The sequence below is a fragment of the Schistocerca serialis genome, chromosome 9, assembly GCF_023864345.2.
Source record: "Schistocerca serialis cubense isolate TAMUIC-IGC-003099 chromosome 9, iqSchSeri2.2, whole genome shotgun sequence".
Taxonomy (NCBI): domain Eukaryota; kingdom Metazoa; phylum Arthropoda; class Insecta; order Orthoptera; family Acrididae; genus Schistocerca; species Schistocerca serialis.
The window spans coordinates 238,807,939-238,833,531 of record NC_064646.1 but is presented as its reverse complement, the minus strand read 5'-3'; the positions used below and the strand labels follow the sequence as shown (position 1 = coordinate 238,833,531).

At 39.7% G+C, this 25,593-nt stretch overlaps 1 protein-coding gene across 1 annotated transcript in view; it reads left to right on the top strand.

The window, feature by feature from the left end:
- Positions 1 to 24,147, top strand: part of LOC126419511 (xanthine dehydrogenase/oxidase-like) — a gene marked incomplete at its 5' end in the record, with an annotated part of 297,321 nt that extends 273,174 nt beyond the window's left edge. Inside the window, 7 exon segments of the mRNA XM_050086701.1 lie at positions 12,222 to 12,350; positions 12,435 to 12,568; positions 13,510 to 13,603; positions 18,991 to 19,152; positions 21,334 to 21,430; positions 21,501 to 21,611; positions 24,080 to 24,147. Of these exon segments, the coding sequence (XP_049942658.1) occupies positions 12,222 to 12,350; positions 12,435 to 12,568; positions 13,510 to 13,603; positions 18,991 to 19,152; positions 21,334 to 21,430; positions 21,501 to 21,611; positions 24,080 to 24,147 (795 nt within the window).
- Positions 24,148 to 25,593: the final 1,446 nt, after the last annotated feature.

The following is a 25,593-nucleotide window of genomic DNA, read 5'->3' as shown; positions in this document are numbered from 1 at the left end:
AATACATGGGGAAGGGAAAATTTTCACAGAATTGCAAATAAAACAAAGGCTGCAGTCTGTAGTCCACATACAACAGGAACAATTTTTTATAACAGCCTTCCATCTGACCTCAAGACAGCTAATTTAAACCCTTTAGAGAATAAACTTAAGCATTTATTACTAGTGAAAAGCAGTTATTCAGTAGAAGATTTCAAATTATATTATCACTTTATAAAACAGTGTATATAGCATAAGTTTATTTTTGCAACACAAAAATGATAATTTCTGATATTCACACACTGTATCAATGCATGCATTTATATTTCAAGTTGTAAAGTATCTCTTTACAACAGTGTAGGTAGCATAAATTTGTTTTTGCAACAAGAAAATGATAATTTCTGACTTTCACTACTTATATCAACAAGTGCACTTACATATGTTAACTAAAGCTCTGTATATGTGAATTAAAATCTGTGACAATGTCTGAAAACTGATTGTTATATAGACAGTGCAAAAACAAGCTGTTTATCAGATTAAATGAGTGACATGGGATAGCAGTATGCACATATACAGATGGTGGTAGTATCATGTATGCATGATTATGGCTGCACAACGAAAATTAATGTAATGGCAGTTTGAGCTAGACACATGGGACTTTCCATTTTGCAGATCAGTAGGGAATTCAATAATCTGAGATCCACAGTGTCAGGAGCGTATTAAGAATACCAAATTTCATGCACTACTTATCAAGGACAATGCAGTGGCCAAAAGCCTTAATTTAATGACTGAGAGCAGCAGAGTTTGCGTAGAGTTGTCAGTGCTAACAAACAAACAACACTGCATGAAATAACAGCATACATCAGTGTGGTACATATAGGAAACATATTCATTAGGACACAGCAGCAACATTTGACATTAATGAGCTATGGCAGCAAATGACCAACACTATGGCCTTTGCTAACAGCTTGACATCACCTACAGTGCCTGTCCTGGTCTCGTGACCACATCGGTTGGGCCGTAGATGACTGGAAAACTATGATTGGTCAGATGATTCCTGATTTCAGTTGTTAAGAGCTGATGGTAGGGTTCAAGAGTGCTGCAGACCTCATGAAGCGATTTACCTACGATGTCAACAAGGCATTGTGCTATCTAGTGGTGGCTCCATAATGGTGTGGTGTGGTGTGAACCATTATTGACTGGAAATGATTATGTTTGGCTACTAGGAGACCATTTACAGTCATTTATAGACTTCATGTTCCCAAATAATGACGAAATTTTTATGGATGACAATGGGCCATGTCACTGGGCCACAGTTGTTCACAACTGATTTGAAGAACATTCTGGACAATTCAAGTGAATGATTTGGCCACCCATATTGCCTGAGGTGAATCCCATCAAACATTTATAGGACATAATTAAGAAGTCAGTTAATACACAAAATCCTGCCCCAGCAATACTTTCACAGTAATGGACAGCTATAGAGGTAGCTCAGTTCAGTATTTCTGTATGGGACTTCCAACTACTTGTTGAGTCTCTGCCATGTGCCACATTGAGTTTTGAGTTTTGCATTGCATCAGGCAGGAGGAGGTAGAACATGATATGAGGAGGTGTGTTTGTGTGTGCGTGTGTGCGTGTGTGCGTGTGTGTGTGTGTGTGTGTGTGTGTGTGTGTGTGTGTGTGAGAGAGAGAGTGAGAGAGAGAGTGAGAGAGAGAGAGAGAGAGAGAGAGAGAGAGAGAGAGAGAGAGAGAGAGAGAGAGAGAGACCACCCATACAAAGGAGAGAAGTTTTACTGATTTTAGTAGTAATTATTGGTGATATCCTAATGTAATGTGTGGCACATAAAGACAGCACATTAATGCAGCCTTGGCATTTCCAGAACAGAACACAATTTTTAGTCTTCAGTGGTAATTGCTTTCTCTTCTCATATCCATAATGCAAATACACTGTCACCCACATAGGAACATTCATGAGATAACGTAAAAATAACTATTATACTCTCTTAAAAGTCAAGTGGATAACCGAAGAATAAAAAGTATACTCTCAGTAAACAAAGTCCTATATGATCATCAACTTTAGAATCTTTCAAAAAATTAAGAGAAATCTTTTAAATACAGAGATTTTTTTTTAAACCCTCAACAGTTTTAGTATGATTAATTTATGTGAGAGACATTTGGAAACATACAACTGTATGAAATGAGAGCCTTTTCAATAGCTGATGCCACAACAGCACAACAGCAATGCAAGTGCTCTAACCACTTGCCTGCGAAAGGCAAAGGTCTCGAGTTTGAGTCTCGGTCTGGCTCACAGTTTTAATCTGCCAGGAAGTTTCATATCAGCACACACTCCACTGTAGAGTGAAAATCTCATTCTGGAGTGTAAATGATTGATCAGCCTGGCCTTGGAACATCAGTCAAAATGTCTTTGCACTGCTAGTACTGCAAATGGCTGAAAGCAAGGGGAAACTACAACCATTATTTTTTCTGAGGATATGCAGCTCTACTATTTGGTTAAATGATGATAGACTCATTGTGGGTAAAATATTCCAGATGTAAAATAGTTCACCATCTGGATCTCTTATGGTGATTACTCGGGAAATTGTCATCTTCAAGAAAAACTAAACTGATGTTCTACAGATTTCAATTGATAGAGTCCTTAGTGAGGTAGGTACATTACAAAATTAAAAAAAGGAAATGGATAGGTTGAAGTTAGTAAATATAGTGGGGATTAGTGAAGTTTGGTGCCTGGATGAACAAGACTTATGTTCAGGTGTGTACAGGTTATAAATCAATGAAATAGAGGTTCACAGGAGTAAGTTTCGTAATGAATAAGATGACAGGTGTTGTGACTCGCCGATCATTCAAAGCACCGCCGCGCAATTATGCGCGTCCTCTATGTGCGGCGCTGTCTGCCAGCCATGCAGCAGCTGCGCCACCTAAGCGGCCAGCTGAGCAGCGGCCGCCAGACTGGGACTCAGTGCTCATTCGAATGCTAATGTGTACACATGTCTTGCTTGTCAACTTACTCTGTGACTTATATGTGTTGTGTTGTTCTGAAATATATTTGTTAAACTTGACGTTATAACAATTGGCGAAGAGGATGGGATTTTTCCTTTTCACCGTTGACCCACAGGGTTCCATGGCTACTGTCGAGCAACTATTGCAAAATCTCCTTGAACAGCAAACGCTTCTAACAGTGGCGATTCGCGATTTCGTCGCGGCGTCAAATGCGGGGCGTTTCTTGTCATTGGCTTTACCACCTTTTCCTCCTTATGACGAGATGGCGGAAGACTGGTCTGATTATGAAAACGTCTTCGACAGCACTTCTTGACATTTCATGTCACGGACGAACAACCATGTAAGTCTCTGTTCCTTTCCTGGATTTCACCTCAAATGTATCGGTTGTTGTCGCAATTGGCTCCTTTGAAGGATCCTGCATCTTTGTCCTTTGCTGAAATGTGCTCACTTCTGTCTGTCTATTTTCAAAAGCAAATGCATGTGGTAGCCTCTCGTGTTGCCTTTTATCGTTGTCAAAACAGCCACATCAATCCTATTGCGCTTGGGCTGCTGAACTTCATGGCCTCAGTCGAAAGTGTCAATTTGTTATTGACGTTCACAAAGAATCCTATGCCGATTCCATGGTACGGGATGCTATTATCCGGTTGGCACCCGACAAAGAAGTTCGGCAATGTGCCCTTCAGTTGGCGAATCCAACTCTAGATGAAGTTCTCTCCATTGCGCAGTCTTTTGAAATTTCTCGCGCCGCTGGGGGCGCAATTAGAGGCGTGGGGTGATGTCAGGGAAATACAACCTCTTTGCGCTGTTGACGACGCGTGCGGTGCGTCCCCGCCGGCCGACGTGGCCGCAGTGCGCTCCCACGCGCAGCCTCGGCCTAGCTGTAAACAACCCACTAAGAAACTGCAGCAAAACCCCTGGCAATTTCCTTCATGTCCGCAGTGTTTTACGAAACATTCACGCGAGGATTGTCCCCAACGTTGGGCTGTGTGTCACAATTGCAAAAAGAAAGGTCATGTGTCTTCCGTTTGCAAATCCGACCGCATACATGATGTTCATGAACATGACGCTGATTCTGATTCTGTGTTGTCTGTCAATTGCACTTCTTCCCTTTCAGGGAAGCTATTCCTCACTGTCCAAATCCTTGGTCGAGATGTTCGTATGTAAGTGGATACCGGTTCTGCTGCCGGTTCCCAGGTGTATCTTCAGTTGGGTTCTCCACTCCTGTCACCTGTCACTCGGCAATTACGGACGTACAATAAACAGAAGATTTCTCTCTTTGGACAGTTTAATGCTGAGGTATCTTACAAATCCATCGTTCGCACTGTTCCCATATTTGTGGTCGACCAGAGCAACGCAGAAAATCTTTTTGGTTTCGATGCCTTTCGCGTTTTTGGGTTCTCCATAGATGACTCTGTCAATATTGTCTCTGATGCTATTCCTTATGCTCAACTGGATTCCTTGTCGACGACATTTTTGCCCTTTTTTCTCCTGGGTTAGACTGTGCAAACGACTTTGAAGCTCATATCACGCTCAAACCCATTGCTCGGCCTAAGTTTTCTCGGGCTCAGCCCATTCCTGTGGCCCTTCGTGATCGGGTAAAACGGGAGTTGGATCGTCTCACTACTTCAGGGGTCTTGCTTCCTGTCACTTCCAGTGAGTGGTCCTCTCCTGTCGTTGTCGTTGCTAAGCCAAATGGTGATATTCGTCTCTGTGGCGATTTCAAAGCCACTGTAAATGCTCAATGCCTCATCGACACTTACCCTATGCAAAATTGTTAAGGCTATCGTGGCCACTTGTTGAGAAACTGCCTATTGGCTTCTGTCTCGGGTTCTTCGGCCGACATTCATATAATGATTTTTCTACCACTTCGGCTGTATGGATTACCCAAGATCCATAAGAACAACGTTCCACTGAGACCAATCGTTAGCGCTCCTGGATCACCGACATATAAACTGGCAAAACACTTGGCCTCTCTGCTCCAGCCACACGTGGGGAAGACTGACACATACATTAATGACTCAGGACATTTCATTGAGAAGCTGAAGAAGCTGAAACTTGCACCAAACGACATCTTGGTCAGCTTTGATTTTATTTCTTTATTTACAAAAGTGCCACTCAGTGACGCTCTGGAGCACATCGGTTCCATTCTCGCGCCGGACATCAGAAAGCTCTTCCATGCATGTCTCACCACGAGCTATTTCACGTGGAATGGAGATTTCTACGAACAGCTGGAAGGCGTCGCCATGGGTAGTCCTCTCAGTCCAGTGGTGGCCAACTTCTTCATGGAACAATTCGAAGCACAGGCACTGGACTCGGCGACTTGCAAACCTAAGGTGTGGTACAGGTACGTCGATGATACTTTCGTGGTGTGGAGCCACGGTGAAGAACAGCTCGGTGACTTCCTAAGACACTTGAACAGCCTCCATGGCAACATAACATTTACCATGGAAGTAGAAAAGGACAAGAAACTGCCATTTCTAGATGTGCTGGTCACAAGGGACAGCGAAAACCTGGGACACAGCGCGTATCGAAAACCGACACACATGGACCGATACCTGCACAAACTGTCAAACCACCACCCGAGCCAGAAAAGAGGCATGATTGGTACACTCGAAACGAGAGCAGGACGAATATGTGAGCCGCAACACCTCAAACGAGAAATGCAACACCTGGAAACTGTCCTGAGGAGCAATGGGTACCCCACAAATTATATTAGAAGTGTAACAGAGCCAAACACTCGGCGAAGCAAGGAACCAGAAAAAGAAATGTCGGGTACGGCCTTTTTCCCAGAGTGATGGACAGAATCGGCCGTATATTGTGCAAACATGGCGTAAAGACGATTTTCAAACCGACAAGGAAGATCAAAGAGTGCCTTAGATCGGTGAAGGAGAAAAGAGACCCACTTGCAATGTCGGGAATATACCGTATACCATGCACATGCGGAAAAGTTTATGTCGGAATGACTGGACGATCCATCAACACCAGGATCAAAGAGCATAAGCGACATTGCAGGTTGGGGCAGGTGGAGAAATCGGCCGTGGCAGAGCACGCACTGAATGAGACCGACCACGTAATAAAATTCGCCGACACGGAAGTTCTGGCTGTAGAGAAACACTATCACACGCGCTTGTTCAGAGAAGCTGTAGAAATACAAAAACACGCGAACAGTTTGAACAAGAAAGAGGGAAGCCTCAAGGTAAATGGATCCTGGCTTCCGGTACTGCAGCGAACGACCGTCGCAGGTAGCAAGAGGAGAACCGCACCGGAAATGACCGCAGAGAAGCCCTCGGACGTTGGCGCGCCAGGTACATATAGTCTGCGCCCGCGAGCTCGGCTCGAGTTCACCACCGGCAATGGAGGGTGAAGCTTTGACAATGCCAGCCACTCGTGCTGGCGAAATGTCAGAAAAATCATTATATGAACGTCGGCCGAAGAACCCGAGACAGAAGCCAATAGGCAGTTTGTCACTTACCCTACGCCCCGTCCTGAAGAACTGTTCACTAAACTTGCTGGAGGCCAGTATTTTTCTAAAATTGACCTGTCAGAAGCTTATCATCAACTTCCTCTCGACACTGCTTCCCGGCAGTTTCTGGTCCTTAACACGCCTTTCGGCCTCTATCAACACCAACGCTTGCCATTCGGGGTTGCTAGCGCCCCTGCTCTCTTTCAGTGATTCTTGGAACAATTATTGCTCCCTGTCCCTGGGTGTATCAATTACATGGACGACATTGTTGTCACTGTCTCCACCACTGAAGAACATCTTCACAATCTCCACACACTTTTTCATTTCTTACAGACTGCCGGTCTTAAGTGTAATCTTCGGAAATCACAATTTTTTCAGGCATCTATCACGTACTTGGGGTTTCAACTCTCTCGAGATGGTATTCGTCCATTTCAGCAAACTGTCACTGCGATCGATGCCCTTCCTCGCCCTACATCTGTTAAGGAACTGCAGGCCTTCTTGGGGAAAATAGCGTACTATCGCAAGTTTTTACCGTCTGCGGCTTCGGTGGCTCATCTGTTGCATCGCCTGTTGCATAAAAAGTGCCTTTTCACTGGTCCGCGACATGCGATGCGGCCTTCCAGAAATTGAAGACTATACTGAAACAGGCCCCTTGCCTGGCTACTTATTGACCTGGCCAACATCTTGTTCTTGCCACAGACGCCTCTCAATACGGGGTCGGTGCAGTCCTTGTGCACCGTTTTTCTGACGGTTCGGAACAACCCATTGCTTATGCCTCCAAAACACTCACGGATGCCCAACAAAAGTATTCTCAAATTGAAAAAGAAGCTTTGGCCATTATTTATGCTCTTCATAAGTTTGGTGTTTTTCTCTATGGCTCAAAATTACATCTTGATACGGATCACAAACCACTTGTTTCCTTGTTTCATCCATCAACATCACTTCCCAACAAGGCTGCACACCGCCTCCAGCGTTGGGCTCTTTACTTGTCTCGTTTCAATTATGAGATTCATTTCCGGCCAACAGCTCAACATGCAAATGCTGATGCTCTGTCTCGCCTTCCCATGGGTCCTGATCAGGCATTCGATAGGGACGAACTTTTGTGTTTCCACCTGGATGTTGCCGAGCAGCGGGTTGTGGACGGGTTCCCCATCACTGGGGACAGGCTGGCGGCTGCTATGAGTTCTGATCCTACCCTCTCCCAGGTTTTATGCTGTATTCAGAAGGGTTGGCCAGATCGCCCGTCTGCTAAGACTTCTGATCCGTTGTGGAACTACTACGCTTTGGCCATCCGCCTCACGGCTAGGGATGGTGTTATCCTCCTCTCCACTGACAATGCTTCGCCGTGTGTCGTGGTACCTGCGTCTTTGCATGCTTCGGTCTTGCGCCTCCTTCACCAAGGGCACTGGGGTGTGTCTCGCACAAAATCTCTGGCGCGCCGTCATGTGTACTGGCCTGGCATCGACTCTGAAATAGCACACATGGTTGCTGCCTGCAGCCCTTGTGCGTCACAGGCCGCTGCCCCGAAGTCATCTTTGTCACCATGGCCTTTGCCTGAGAAGCCCTGGGATCGCATTCATGCTGACTTTGTGGGACCATTTTTAGGTACTTATTGGCTCCTCGTAATTGACGCCTACTCTAACTTTGCTTTCATTGTCCGTTGCATGTCGCCTACCACCGCGACAACCACCAGTGCTCTCGCCCGCATATTTTCTTTGGAAGGCCTCCCCTCTACTCTTGTTACTGATAATGGTCCGCAATTTGCCTCTTCCGAATTTGCAGATTTTTGTGCTCGTCACAGCGTTATGCATGTCACGGCCCTGCCGTTCCATCCACAATCCAACGGTGAGGCTGAACGACTGGTCCGCACATTTAAGGCTTAGATGCAGAAACTTCTGACTTCTTCTGCTGCTGATGATGCGCTTCTCCAGTTTCTGGCGCCTTACTGTTTCACCCCCATGGGTGACAGCAGCCCGGCTGAGCTCTTACATGGCCGACAGCCCCGCACACTACTTCATCTTCTGCGGTCTCCCACCTCACAGCCTTCCCTTGGCCGGTTCACCGCCGACGACCTCGTCTGGGTACGGGGATATGGCAAGCGGCCAAAATGGAGCCCGGGCCGCATCTTAAGACACCATGGCAGATGCCTGCAAGTAATCCAGACGGACACGGGTGTTGCAGTGCGTCATTCGGACCAGCTTCGGTCTCGTGTGCTGGCAACGCCTGTTCCGAATGCCGCTACACCACCTTCGGCTCTACCTGATGCTCGGGATCTTGGCATCTCTCAATACTCACAATGCAGCCCTCTCACCATCATCGCGATGCCAGCACAAGAACGGACGCCGCCACCAGGAGACGTGCCCACGCAGGAACCGGATGACCATCCTCTGTCAGAGCAAATCTACTCGCCTCCTCCTCCTCCAACGGACGCCGACACATCGCCCATGTCTCCTGTCGTATCAACTGGACTTGCTGCAACGGGCAGATTGGTTCAGGGGGCCCCAGCAGATTCGACCCCTACGTCTCCTGTCATCTTGACCCGTTATCATCGGGGACACTTCCGTCTGTATGGGAAGCCTCCTCTTCGAGACTTTACGGCGAGTCAAACAACGCCTATGGACGTTAGCCATCTCCAGGACACCTCCATCAAGACCAGTGCAACAATTTCAAAGGGGGGAAAAGTGTTGTGACTCGCCAATCATTCAAAGCACCGCCGCACAATTATGCGCGTTCTGTACATGCGGCGCTGTCTGCCAGCCATGCAGCAGCTGCGCCACCTAAGCGGCCACCTAAGCGGCCAGCTGAGCAGCGGCCACCAGACTGGGACTCGGTGCTCATTCAAATGCTAACGTGTACACATGTCTTGCTTGTCAACTTACTCTGTGACTTATATGTGTTGTGTCGTTCTGAAATATATTTGTTAAACTTGACGTTATAACAACATGAATGTGGGTAACCTACTGTGAGCAGCATAGTGAATGCAGTATCATAGCCAAGATAAACACAAATCCAACAACCACCACAGTAGTGCAATTTTAAGTGGCAATGAGCTCCACAGATGATTAAGAGGCTGAAAGCATGTATGGCAAGATAAAAGAAATGATTGAGATAGTCAAGAGAGAGAGAAATTTAATAATGATGTATGACTGGAATTTGGTAGTACAATGAGAAAGAGAAAGAAAAATAGCAGGGGAATGTGGACTCGGTGAAAGGAATCAAAGAGGTAGCTGCCTGGTTCAATTTTGAATTGTGATTTAAGGATAGTACAGCTGACATAAATAATTATAGGCCAGTGTCATTATTGTCTGGTTTCTCTAAAGTAATTGAAAGAGCAATGTATGAAAGGCTAGCTGACTTCTTGAATAAAAATAAAATACTGACTAATGCTGAGAATGGGTTTAGAAAGAACAGAAACAGCAGTCTTCCAATTCATGAAAATGGTTCTAAATGCCTTGGACAAGAACGAATTAAGCTTCAGGATATTCTTAGATTTATCTAAAGCGTTTGATCTTAGCAGCCATGACTATTGCTTATGAAACTAGAATTTTATGGGGTCCAGGGACTTGCGTTCAAACGGTTCAAGTCTTATCTCTCTGATAGAAAACAGAAAGTACAAATATGTCATGAAGGCAAAGAGCTATGGAGTGCCCCACGTTTCTGTGTTAGGCCCTCTGTTGTTCTTGGTGTATACAAACAATTTGCCAAACCATCTGACAGTTGCAGAAATTGTGATGTTCAGTGATGACACTAGCATTTTTATAAAAGGATACACTGAGGATAATTTACAGCAGAGTGTCTCTATGATAGTAAATGAGACAGGAAAATGCGATAATACTTTGATCAGGATAAAATGGTATTGATGAATTTCAGTAATATTTCAGGAAACAATTTAAAATCTAGATATACAAGGCCACCAGAAATTAATGTCCCATATTTTTTCTACAATAATTATTTACTTCATACAGTGAAAATTACACACATCAGAGAATGATGTTTTACTTACACACCCCAGTCTTCCACATAATCTCCTTACAGATTTATGGCCTTCCTCCAGTGAAAGAGAAGGGCATGTATGCCCTATCAGTACTAGTCTGTATTCTAGGCACAAAGCCATTCCTTCACTTTTATAATCACCTTATACTTGTTTTGTCACCTGTCACAATTCCAACAAGATGACATCCAAATCAGCATCAAAATGACGCAAAAATGCAGACAAAATGTTTTTTCTATGAGATTTTTGTTCCACCATAATATAACATGGAATCCACCTTGCGCACACTTTATGCAGGGTGAACAGTAATAAAACTGACAGAATGCAGGGACAGATTCCTGACTGGAAATGGAGGAAAAAAGTTCCTTTGAGCATGTATCCGGAAATGCTTCGTTACCACAGTTGATGGTGCTGATGAATGAAAGTTTCTCTAGCCACATGTCTTGTGTTCCTTGTGTGTTGCAGCCTTTGTGAGTGAGGCAGCATACTGTAAGCAACAGAATAGTGTGGTATTTGTGTCAGGAACAACCTGTGATGGTGTTATTGTACTGCCAAGCAGATGTAAACTTTTGGGAGGCAGCACCAAAACAAGTAACCTCACAGACACCTGCTACATCACAAAATACTTCAATCCATTTTTGGACACTCATATGATCTTGGGTGCATTCAGATAGATGAATGTGCAGGGAGGCAGCACACTGTGCATGTACTACATTTGGAAGATCAGCTTCTGCTGGATATTGAGACAAACTCTAGTACAAGTTCCAGGCAAGTGGCCTGCCAACATCATGACACAGAAGCCCAAAAAGGGCTTGAAATGTTGTGTGACGTGGTTGGTGTAAGTGAAAGTACTTATTTTGGTATAGCCATGCTGCATCTGAAACATTTGGATCTGCTTGGCCATACAGAAACACCATTTTAGCTTCTTCCCAACATGAATACCACACCATTCTACTGCTTATAGTTAGCTGCATCAGTCACACAGGCTGCAACAGACAAGGAACAAGCGGCTTGTGGTCAGAGGAATTTTCTTTCATCAGCACCATCTACTGTGGCAATGATGCATTTCTGAACACATATTTGTAGGACCTTTTTTCCTCCATTTCCAGTCAGTTTGTTTGTTTTATTAATGTTCAACATACACACTTTTCAGTATCCAAGAGAGTGTACTATTGCATCCACAGTTCCTTTGGTGACTGATAGCACCAGTTCCAATTAACAAGCTACAATGAATTAATCCCCATGAATTAGACCATGAACAAACTGCAATATGTTAGGTGGGACTACCATATTTGGTCTCTCACTGCTTGCTGCAATTTGTGGAGCTCCATTGAATCACATTACGGTGGCCACACTGTGTGTTTCCAATGAACGAATGTACTCCTTTTCACTCAGATGTTTCATCGACTTCACACAGACATTTGTGAATATTCCCCTTAGTTTCTTTTATCAAACTGAGAAATCCATTTGCATCATTTGGAGATGCCATTTTGAAACATTTTTGCAACTAAGCTGTCAGATGAAACGGAAATTTTGAATGTACATTCAGGAAAGTTAAAAGATTCCATAACAAACATTTTATATCTGCAACATAGTCATCTCCTGAGGAAAAAAGTGGGGGATTACTTTCTGTGTGACCTTCAGAGAGCACCCAATAGAGATTTAGTACTAATGAGTTGTTGTCTTTCCTTTAAAATTTACTGTTAACATCAAGCAGCAGCAGTTCACTTCTTTCCCTTTTTAAAATTTGTAATACATTTGTTTTTGTTATAGGTTGCTCAGGTTTGTGCCCATGCTCTTGGAGTGCCACTAGAGTTTGTGAGTGTAAAGCCTAGCAACGTTTTGACATCTCCTAACAACATGGTCACTGGTGGAAGCATTGCAAGTGAATCTTGTGTATATGTAAGTGAACACAGCTTTTAAATACTTAAGTAATTTGATATTTTGTCATTTATTAGAACTAAATACTGAAAACCTTTGTTACAGGCTACACTACGTGCTTGTGAGGAACTTTTAAGGCGTTTGGCTCCTGTGAAAGAAAAACTCAAAGACCCCTCTTGGCAGGAGCTTATTGCTGCAGCATTTTTAGCAAATGTCAATCTTTGTTCATCATTTATGATGTATGTATCTGACAAGTTTGTATTGTTCATACACATTATTAATTTTCTCATATTGTAAGAAACCAAAATTAGAACAAGTATTAACATGTGTTTTTTCTACTAAAACAGTAGCCAGAACTCAAAAGTTAGTAAATTGTTTTCTGTAACATGTACCTAAGCAGCACACATCAGTATACTATAGAACTCAAAAGTTAGTAAATTGTTTTCTGTAACGTTTACCTAAGCAGCACACATCAGTCTACTATATATTGCTCCATACAGTATTATTAAATATATATATGGGTTGCTGAGAGCAAATCAAAACTAGTTTGGTTTTACAATGAAATTGAAATTTGGTATACAAAGGAAACAGTTTCCAGAAAAGACACAGTCAGAATTACTGTGAAAAGTCAGCCAGGATCCATGTTTGAGGACATTTGTAGTAGGATGAGACCTGGAAGAAACCATTTACCAACTCTCTTCCTCCACATTACATTTCCCTGATTCCCACTTATGAACACCTTTTCCACTTGGTCCAAAAACATTCCCAATTACTCAGATATTTCCTTTAATTTCCCATTTAAAGACACAATTTTTTTAAATTTTTACTTTGTATTTATTCTAACTTGACAAATGTGTTTCATGTCGTGTGCTGTAACTATCAAGTACTAAGTTTGTGTGTGCACTTCTTCATAACTTGCGATCGATTTGGCTACTAGAGCCCACTTAGCCTGTATGACAGCAGTTGTGTGCGCAGCCTACTGGCTGCGCCCCCTGTTGGAGCTAATGACTTACAGGCTGGAGCACAGGGCCTTGCAGGCCACTTGTGTGTTGTCAGTTGTATGTACTTTGTCTCTCATGTGTTTGAGCTGTAATAAAGTTACAGTGTTCTTGGTTTAGACTAACATGAGAACCATGTATCTTAATTCTAATAATGTATTGAGATGGAATCTGACTGACAGGTATGCTGGGATCACAGATGCCCTAAAACGGTATTACATTTATGGAGTAACTGTGGCAGAAGTGGAAGTTGATATCCTAACAGGACAGCACCAGGTTAGTATAACAGTATGAATACTAAATTTAATGAAGTTAACTGACATAGGGCTTATGTTTACCTTAGCACTATCAATATAGAGCTCAAGCAAATAAAAGTAATAAATGAATAAGGAAACTTACCTCTTAAAATCGATTGCTTCTATGTAGTGCTTAAACTTTTACCTGAGAGAAAAAAGGTTCTGCACATATCTACAAAAAATAGCCCATGCATTACAAATATGGAACTATTAATGTCAGTTGCATTGAGACTTTGTGTAGAATCAGCAGCAACAAATGAAAATGTGTGCATGACCAGGATTTGAATCGAGAGTCTCCTGCTTACTAGGCATTAACCACTGTGCCATCTAAGACACAGTGCTTATAACAACTGCACAGGCTATCTCTGCATGCCTCTATGTTGTCACCAATTTCACTTTTAACTACCAAAACCTTTCCATAATTAACTCCTAGTCCTTGCTCTCTGTCCTCAATAACAATGACTTCTACGTTTTTCCACTCCATTACGAAAGACTTTAAATAACACTTGATAACATTAACATTTTATCTTAGGTTTGTTTTCCTCAAAATAACATAAACATTTTACCTTGTGTTTGCCTTGAGTCAGCTGCTGCTGTCGTGTGTCAGACTACTGACACACGTCATCAGCTTTAATACTACACATTCTGGTATGAATATATCCAATGTATTACTGATATGGGAATTTTTTGAGGTGGAGTAGACCACACAATTGTTAAACCTACTTATAAGAAAGGTTACAAGAAAGATTTATGTAATTATCATTCACTTTCATTACTGATATCTTTTCCAAAACATTTGAAAAAGTAATGTAATCAACAGGATAATTTACTTGGTACATCACAGCATGGATCCAGAAGGACTGCTCCACTGAGAATCACACTTTACATTCACCCACCAAGTAGTACAAGCCCTAAATAATAAAATATCAACATTTGATATTTTTTGTGATCTTTCCAAGGCATTTTATTGTACATTATCGCTGATTATCTGACATAATTGCTGTCATGAAATTTTGACTGGAAATTCAGTTTATTTCTGATCATTATTAATGAAATTTCAGAACACACCCTAGTATGCCTCCCTCCTCAATCCAAAGTCCCATTCCTGCCTCTGCCCACTTAGTATTCCTCCTTAACTCTGACTGCCTAGTGAGCAGGAGACCCAAGTTTGAACCTCGGCCTTGGTACAAACTTTCATTCACTGCTTCAGTATGCATACATATAAATCAAAGATGTTTGAGATTTGAAAAGGTCTCTGGAACCGTATAGGTTCATTTCAGTACACTCTTTCCATTTTGACCACAACTACAGAACTTGCCACAGAGAGGATTTTAACATAACCTCCGTCAAAGGATTCATTAGCTATTGTGTTTAGTGGCTATGCAATTATTTTACAGACTGGTTCTAACTCTTTCGATGGTATCCCATCCCACTGCAGAATCACATTTTCTATATCTTTTGTCGTAGTTTTGCTGAATATGCTCAATGGTTAGCTTTCAAATTGTCCAGTGCCAAAGAAATTGATCTTATCTGTGTTATTATCTGCATTAATGTCAATTTGTTTACATTTATAAAAAAGTAATTGAGCAGTTCCGGTATTTGAGCAGGATTTACAATAGTTTTGGCCTCTAATTTGATACTCTTAGCTATAGTGCCTGTTTCAGTTTTATCACTAGGTACAGTGGCTTCAATTTGTTCACACTTGGCAAAATAAATCTATGCACACCAACTGTTTTGCTGCCTTTACATTTTTTTTACAAATTTTTATAGTTTGTTGTATGGGTAACAGAGATAGGATTACTATTATGTTTTAGTTTCCTGTGTAGCTGTCTTTTTCTAGCCATAGATGTTTTGTTACTTCAGTAATCTACTTTATGATAAATGGTAAGAGAGAAAGTTTCATTAAAATGTGCAGAAAGTTTCCCAGGAATTTAGAAAAATTTTTAGAACTTGAAAACTCTGTTCCACAGTCGACCGCATCTTATTTAATCTACAACACAGGGTAATGCTAATAATGTGGTATGGGATTTACTAATCAATTTCAGGTAATTTTGTCCTGCTGAATGCGAAAATAATGATTTTTTTTTAATTGACTCTACTTTTTGAGATAAAGGCAATCCACTTATACTGGAAATAAATTGTAAGAAAGAGGAGAATATTTTTTAAAACATTGATTTTAAAGTTATTAGATGATTTCAAACAAAGAAAGTGCTACAAATGGTACAAAGACTAATGAAATTAATCATAACAACAAAAACGTATCAATGAGAAGCAAGAAAAATATTTTTTATGGGATTTTCTTCAGTGTTTTTTGTACAGACAGTCCCTCTGCAAGTTCCAGCAGTGGTCTGCCATCATATGGCAATCCAAATGGCCTTCATATCTTCCGTCTATAATCCTTATGCCCTGGTTGAACCATTACCTTTATCCTTTGCTGTAATTGCCCCAGTTGTCAGGAACTTTATCTGACTGACTGTGCAAAGAATGTAATTTGACACTCATGTTAACTCCTAGTTTTTGGAAATTCTAGAGCATTTTGTCTACTATTTCAGATTTCTTCAGCTCTGTGACTCCCGAAAAAATTTTTAACAACTGATACAAAGCTTGTCCATGCTTCCAATTCAACTTTAATCATGTGGTTTGTGAAAATATAATTGTTTACAAGAGTACGGATTTGTGGTCGGTCAAAAGTTCCTGCTTTTAACATTCCTATACTGAGACCAGGAAATGATTGATGTATATATTTGAAGCAATCACCTTTCCTATCTAAAACTTTAACAGAGTGTTTTATAAGTGAAAGTTTAGTATTTAGTGGTAGAAGAATAATTTTTTCCTCGACTGACCAATTGCTCATAAATGATGTTATCTTTTCCTACTGTCAGGTTCATTTTCAGCAGCCAGAATTTCCAGCTCCATTATTCATTTTTCGCATGACTGTCCCACAGACAAGGAAAAAAGGCAATTTTAGTGTATCCACTTTTGTGATCCAATAAAAAACTCACTCTTTTTAAATCTACACACACTGACCACTGATGTTGACAAAACGAAACTATCTCTAAAATGTGTTTAACTTTTTGATATTCTTTCATAAGAATAGTTGAATGAGCTATCGAGATTGAAGCTAATTTATTTCTGTTATGCACTGACACACATTTAAAACTTTTTTGAGCTATCTAGGAAAAGTTGCCAGTCTTTTGGTTGGCATGCTGGAAGAACCATTATATTTAAAAGCTCAGAAATATCACTACAATATACAATATCATTTGTCTCACTAAAATATGGAAGAATGTCATTCTCTCTAGTTTAATGATATGACAGGCTGAAGGCAATGTGTTTCTTTTAGTCTTGATGTAAGAAGCTCAGCTTATTTCTTAGATAATTTTAAATCTCAAATCAAGTCATTTAGCTCACCCTGAGAAAAGCCTTGCAGTATAGGACTGCATTCTTTGAATTCACATGCACTATTGCTTTTACTCCATCTAACATTTTGACATCACAGTAACTGTCTGGTAAGGAAGTAAATGCCAGTACTGGAAAATCTTCAGTATGCAAGATTGGTGGATTAGCGGATTGTACATTTGGGTAGGCCCAAGAGCACTTTTTGTATTGATTCATACCTTTTACATTCAGAGCACAAAAGCAGCATTCATCGAGGTGGTGTCTTGGCTCTGTCCTTGTCATGGCACTTGGCCATATTGAGTCACAGATCATAATACTACAGTTACATTACTTTGAAAAAGACTCATTGATGATGGTAGATTAGTAAAAAATGTATATTTTTTACAGAACAGTTTATCATGAGAACCAAAGCCTATTAAAAAAAAATAAGTTATAGGCTAAGTGCTTCATCATCATGTGTATCTAAATAGACTCCATAAACTTATGCCACAGAATTTTTTTTTGTATCCCTGTGTAATGGAGTAAGTATGTATTTTCTTTGCTCAAATGTCATTTGGTGTATGTTTTTTTGAACAAGGTTTTATGATTTTAGGTAATTTCATAAACAGAGAATAGTTTCCAGAACATTTTATATCCAAAAAAAAGTTTTTAGCCTCATTATTAGTATACTTGGTTGAAGTTTTATGTGTACATGTTACTGACTTCTTGTTTGTTTGGTAAAATCGCTAATATTAGCACTGAAACTCAATTTTTTAATTCTGTCATTGAATTTTGTTGAGCTGTTGGTTTCATGACCTAAATACATGTTGAAATCAGCAGCTATTATGACACATTCTTGGTGTTTCTTAAGTTCCTGTAATATGCACTGCAATTTTTACAAAAACAATTTGATTATTTCTGCACCTCAAATTCCATATACAGATGTAATTACAGTATTTTGCTCTAATTCTATGCAGTAGCTTTGAAATACATATTCTTCATTGAGTGAATCAAAGTTATATCTTGCTTTATATTCCATTGACTATTCCAAACATATACAGAATTCTCCATCAGTTACATTTCTCTCATGGAAGCTCCTGGCAACATATGAATTTCAAAGGTTATTTAAGATTTAAAGATCCCATCAAGTGAAAAGCCAGACTCATTAGTGGATAAGGTACATGCTAAGCAATGAAGAAACACAGCACACTGCCACAACATGCATTGATAGAAAGTTATTCTTGGCTGAAAGTCTGCCTCATTTAATCCTTGCACTTACTGAAAGTGATACAGTTACCAAATATATTCTTGTAGAATGTTCCAGATTCTCATGTGAGTAACACTTTCCCTATTGGCAGTTCCCTTTGTGCTAGTTGATGGAGTTTCAGCTGCAGTACAAATAACCCATTCTTCAAACTCGGGCATTTGTACAATGAATGGTTACCCACCAGCTGAAACTCTTCTCAAATGAGTCACTCTCACAAGTGTTTGTGGCGTTATACAAATACTCTTGCAGAAGGTAACTGCCTCCAAGCATAACTTTCTGCATAAAGTTGATGTGCTTTGCCTGCATTCTCATCAACTAGGCTGCATAAGTAGTGAATATACATAATTTCAGACACTGATTATTGTACATCATCATGATATGTTGTAATGGAATTTACTCTAAAAATGAACAAACACCCATCATACATAACAAAAACATGCTATGGACAAATATAATCAACAAAGTTAGTAAAATGCACATCTTAGATAAATTGGATACCCAGAAGTCGATACAGGGAATTCCTTTCATACCTCCTTAACAAAGGATTTCCGGACCCATGGTCATGTGATTGTTTTGTAATGTTTTGATGTCAAGAATAAATCTGTAAAATTACTGATACATGTTTTGTATACCTTCTATGTAAAACAAAAATAATAATCATAAATGCTCAATATACAAATTCTCAAGTAGAGAGGAAAGGGACTATAATAGAAATGTTTCAGATACTACGTGTAGATATACTGGAAGATGCTGGAGAAAGCCTCAGCCCAGAGATTGATGTAGGCCAAGTAGAAGGAGCCTTTGTGATGGGTCTTGGCTACTGGTTAAAGGAATTCATGGTTTATGATGATAATACTGGGAAGGCACTGACAAACAGAACCTGGGTATGTTTCAAATTCTTAATGTAGAGTGCTTTTATCATAAAATTTTATTTTATTTAGTGAACTGCTATGCAAGCAAAGCAGTAATATAGCAAGAAATTAAATCAGATTTTCCTTCTTTCTCATTATTATATGAAAAGAAATTTGTATCTCTATTCAACAGTGACCAAAATTGACCATAATATGTTGAGTTTATCTGTGTCTTCACAAAATACTTTGAAATACTGTCCTGTATCACTCAAATTTGTAACAATAATTTAGAAAATGTAATGACCTACCTCAAATGAAATTATCTGCTCCATGGAATCCAGTGTGAATGCTGAAATATTTATTTCGAGGATATCAGTCAAATAATATATGGAAAGATCAAAAGAGAAACAAATGATAAATTAGAATAATTGCTTCAACAAGGTGTAGTCTTACTGTAATCAATGCATGAAAGCAATATCTGCTCACATTTTTAAATGTCCACTACAGCAGAAGTCTTGTTTGTAACTCTAACATAAACTATGAGTCGGTCAATGAGGCATTCTTGAGTAGTCCAAGTGCTAGCACATTGCCCTTCTGTGTTCTAGTAGAGTATTCAGGTTTACCTCATATAACCAACACAGCATGTATTCCATCTCAGTAACTGCCTTGGTACTTGGATGAATCTGAAGTTTTCACTGCATTCATTCTCGTTTTTGTAGAGTTTGTGGACATTAGGGAGAAGTCTCTGGTAATATAAATCTGTTATTCATTCAGTGAGACAGACTGGTTACTGCAAGTCACAGTACTTGCTCACAGAAGGCAGCTATCTGACACATGGGGGATTATATTCCCAGAATGAAATGTTCAGTCTGCAGCCCAAGTCTGTGGCTAAGCCATGTCTCCACAGTATCCTTCCTTCCAGTAGTGCTAGTCCTACTAGGTTCGCAGGAGAACTTCAGTGAAGTTTGAAAGGTAGGAGGTAAGGTACTGGTGGAAGTAAAATTGTGAGGATGGGTCATGGATAATTCAGTTGGTAAAGCACTTGACCATGAAAGGCAGAGGTCCTGAGTTCGAGTCTCGGTCCGGCACACAGTTTTAATCTGCCAGGAAGTTTCAAGGGATTATGTTTACTGCAGAAATCACATCTACATATACTCATTGTGAATCATAGCAGATAAAACTTTTTTATTGTTGATCCACAGATGGAGTGTCTTTATAATGATTGCTTGGTACACGTGTACACAAACTGTGATTAATCTAATTTCATCTTCATGATCCCTGCAAGGCTGACACATTTGAGGCTGAAAAATGTTTGTAATATCTACTCCAAAGTTGTTTCTTGGAACTCTAATCAATTTTTCATGATATTCATTGAGTCTCTCCTTGAGTGTTCCCCAGTTATGATGTTTAAGTATTTCTGTTAATATATCTTGCCAGTCAAGTACTTCTGAGACTATTTTTTCTGCCTTTCTTTGTATTCCCTCAATGTTCATTGTTAACTTGATGGAACAGATATGACACATCCCAGTAGCATTTGAATACTGAATGTACAAATGTTCCAAATGCAACCTATTTTGTAGCTTTCCTGTCTATATATTAAAGCCTGCAAAAGAATGGATTCAGCATTTCTAGACTTATGTAAAGCTGAATTGTGGGTAAAACAAATAGCAGGCTTTAATTTATAGACAGGAAAACTACAAAATAGGTTGCATTTAGAACATATCTAACATTTTAATAGTTGTAATGACATATGTGAATATTTGAAAAACTGGAAAATCTCATATAAAGATGTGAAACAAATACTAACAAAGAGATAGAGGGGCTGGCCAGTACTTACCTCAGCTCCATCCTTGCTACCTTCCCTGTTTTCCTTTCCCTGTTGCTTCATAACCTGGGTTGTGAGTAACTGAATCTACTTTCCCTTCTTCCGTTTCTTTCCCCTCTCTCCTCCCTGATGAAGGAACATTTGTTCCGAAAGCTAGGAACGTAAATTTTTGGTTCTGTTTTTTGTGTATCTATCGGCTGTACTGAGCTGAGGTAAGTACTGGCCAGCCCCTCTATCTCTTTGTTAGTATTTATTTGAAAAACTGCTCAGATAGCTATTGTCAATTTTTCCGTTTTTATTTCAAACTGTAAAATAATTATCTTTTTGTGTCATTTATGGGAAAAATATTTTCTGAGTGTTACTAATAGCACAATTTTGTTTGTTCTAAGAATTACAAACCTCCTGGAGCCAAAGATATCCCTATTGACTTCAGAATAGAGCTGAGGAAAAATGCTCCTAATCCTGTCGGAGTTCTTCGTTCAAAAGGTCAGTTTATGTTCAAAGAGTTACTGTTAATTTAAAATGAATATGTTACTGACTTTTATTTAATTTATAGCAACTGGTGAACCACCCTTCTGCATGAGTATTAGTGCTTTATTTGCTATACGGGAAGCAGTACTGGCAGCTAGACAAGATTCTGGGTACTCTGCAAAATGGTTTGAGATGAGTAAGTAACTTAGTCCTTCATGATTTTCATACATCAGTAACATATAAAAATGTGTTATTACATTGAAACCTCACATAATGAGCACCTCCAATAACATGCAATTCGTATAATGTGCAACACAAATTTTAAAAGATGCTTCACTTAAATGAGTGATGTTTCACATAACAAGTGAAAACAATTTTGTATATCACCAGCCATTCGTGTGCACAGGCGAAACATTCGATAATATGAACACCTTCCATTGTTGGCAGCAGCATATGAACAATGTCTTTAGTACATACTGCTGTCTGGGTTTAGTACTCTTTCCACTCCCATGTTAGTACACCTCAAGATTGCACATATTTCTAAACTTGTGTTCACAGAGTTTTTTTTTGTGCAAATTTTAATGACCTTCATACAAGTGTCCCCAAAGATAAAACCACAACAAGAGGACTATAACTGAAGGAAAATGCCCTAGAAATTAAACATAAAATAATTTAAAAACACAAATGTGGTGTGAGCATTGCTGATTCGGCATGCACACACGATCGGTCTACATAAACTATTTGCTCTATCCTCCAGAACAAGGACAAAATTATGGAGATAGATGCTTCAAAGGGAGTAAAAGAGTAATTAACAAGAATTTTGTATTCTGGAGAACATCAAAAGGTAGCTCTGTATATGGGTAAATAAAAATCAGTTTTTCAAGTTGACGCTAATAATAAGAACACCGTTTTTGATAAGTCGAGAATGATTTTCGCCGATCTAGTTAAGAAGAAACCAGGATCATAAACAGCCAAAGATGTGTTTAAGGGAAGTCATGGGTGGTACACGAAGTTTAAGAGAAGAACTGGCATCCACAGCGTTGTGGGGCACAGTAAAGTGGCCAGATCTGACACAAAGACAGAGAGAACTTCATCAGCAACTTCAATATGTTTGTAGATTCTGAGGGTCTTTAATAGGTCTTTAATTGTGACGGGGTGGGTCTATTCTGGAGAAAGGTGCTGAAGCGTACCTTTATAACAGCAGAGAACATTGCCCAGTCACAGGCGAAAGAAAGACTGTCTCACACTGCTATTCAATGTCAATGCAAGTGGCGATTTGAAAGTTAAACTGCTGATTGTTTATCATTCAGAAACTCCATGAGCCTTCAAGAAGTGTAAAGTCCAGAAGAGCAGGTTAAATGTGATGTGGAGGTCCAACAACAAGGATTGGGTGAAACATGATCTTTTTCATAATTGGGTGAAAATACTGTTTAGTTCTTCAGTGAAATAGTATTTGCTTGAGATTAATCTGCCAGTCCATGTCTTGCTCATTATGGACAACACTCCCACCAATTCCCCAGGCCTACAAGACCAGCTCCTTGAAGAATTTCAATTCATCAAGATCCAGTTTCCGTCTCCCAACACCAACACCACTCCATTACTCCAGCCTATGTACCAGCAGATTATTTCTGACTTTAAGAAGCTTCTACACTAAAGCACTCTTCTAGCATTGTTTTGAGATGAATGACGTTACCAGTCTCACTCTCAGAGACTTTTGGAAATATTGTGTCAATGTCAAGATGATCAAAAAGGCATGGGAAGAGGCTACCAAGAGAACTCTCACTTCTGCTTGGAAGAAACTTTGGCTGGAACGGGTTGTCAGGTGTGACTCTGAGGCATTTGAGTCATTAACTGTGGAGCCTGTAGTCAATGAGATTGTGTCTTTGGCCAGGAGCGTGGGATTAGAAGTGGATAAAAATGATATGATGAGCTTGTGGAGGATCACTGCCAAAATATGACCACTGAAGAGCTTATGAAGTTGCAGTGTGTTTCTGAGCAGGAAGTTATGGAGAGGAGTTCTTCAGAGAAGGAGGAGGAGGTAGGAATAGCAAGGCAGCAATCTTCTGGCTCAATAAGAGAAATGCTGAAAGCATGGGAATTGGTTACACTGCACATTTAAAATCATCACTCCAATGAAGCAGTGGCTAAGCATGCTACAAATTTATTTGATGAGCGCACTGTGTTGCATTTTTTGCCAGGTGTTGAAGCATCAGGAGAAACAAATGACTATAGATAGGTTCCTAATAAAAAAGATTTAGTTATGTATCATGATTAATAAAGTACATAATACTATACCAATATGTGTAATTTCCTCTGAATAAATAGCATGAATAATGTAAAACTTTTAGTACTTTTTCTGCATGGAACACTTGATAATATTTTACATTAATTGATAAGGGATAAATTTTTTTGCTTAATGAGTGTTTTATTCTATGTGTACGATTCTGGAATGAATTATGCTTGCTATGCAAAGTTCAACTGTATTTTGTTTTGTATGAAATGTGATGAAACAAGTTTGCATGGTTTGTGTGCCTTAACTCTACAGGATATAAAGTATAATGATAATCAGGTTTTTGTAATTTCTAGGTACTGAAACCTTAAACTATGCTTTCAAGAAAGCTGCTGCTTCAGTATGTTGAAAAATAAATGCGTTTTGTTTTTCAGATCCTCCTGCTACTCCAGAAAAAGTTTTCCTTACCAGCTTGACAAACTACAACCAGTTTGAACTTTAAAAAATTGGAGTGTTAATGATGTTTTTGTTGTGCATATATACATCCAGAAATTAACAATAATCAGTAACTGAATAAGCTTTTGAATACACAAGCTTCCAGTCCATTAACACAATAACACTGGAGAGGGAGCAGAGTCTTAGTCTTGCAGTAAGAACACTCCTCTTGATAATACGAGACATATTGAAAAAGTAAGATCCATTTGACCATAAAGAAATATATACTCATTATAGGAAGTTTTTGTTGTAGGTTTTAGTTCCCAGTAAACCTAATTCACTTTTACAAATAATTGCCATTCATTTGCAAGCACTTTTTGTAATGTAGCACTTTTTCAACCCTTCTGCATAGAACTTCTCCATCTAGGAATTGAACTAACTGAAAATGATGTTCTTTAGTTCCTCGTTGTCTTTAGGCCTTTCCCACTAAGACATGGGCAAGAAATGTTGCTGATAGCATGGAGGTGTAGGAAGAATGGTCAGAAAGTTGCCAATGGAAATGTTTCTTTAAACCATTCATTTTAGATGGCATGTGAGCATTTTGCATTACACATCAGCTCTATCTAACTGGTTTAGTGGAATAACATACAATCCCAATTGAAACTAGTGTCAGGTAAGAAGCAGTTTTATGAATTCTGAGAATTATGGGACTTGTAAAATTTATAAAATATGAGAACAAAGTTTCTAGCAATAACATTAGAGGTTATGCAGCATTCTTTGCCAGTTGGTCAGCCTTCTCATTTCCCAGAGTCCCAGCATATATTGTCATTCATACAAGTGAGACTACTGTACTATCTGATTGTAATTTGATGTAGTAGCAACTTTGTGGTATGGCAAATAGCAGCTTCCTTTATTCTTACCTATTGATGTTAGTATTTATTGGTTTATCAGAATAATCTGTATTAATATACAAGACCAGTAACTGGCTGATTTTTCTCACTGTTTCTCACAGTAGGCTAGCAGTAATGAATTTTGAATGTGATTCCGAACCTTGATTAGTGCTGAAAATGCCTTTACTAGCGGCCACATTGATTTCTGGATCCATTATCGGCTTGTGTGGAATCTTACTTTAAGACTGTAAATTTTATTTATCAGATTATTCCCAAAGTATTATTGGTGTTTAAGAATAACTTCCATTGAGAAGCACTTCTAGGTATTAATGAAGGTGCTTCTACTCTTTCAGTTAATATTGTGCTCATCAGAGTGACTCCTAAGGTTTTTTGCGTATGACATATAGAAGGTATGAACTGTACAAGGAACATAATGTTGTTCTATTTAGACTTGTTAACTTATTGCCTTCAGAGGAGGGGTGGATATGGTGGGGGTATTCTGCTGTAAGAAACAGCTCTGGGAATTGTCTGCATTTCTAGCAAATAATTCTTTTATGTCACTGCACATTTTACATCGATATATACATAAAACTGAACATGCAGCTCCTGCTTGAGACTTTTTA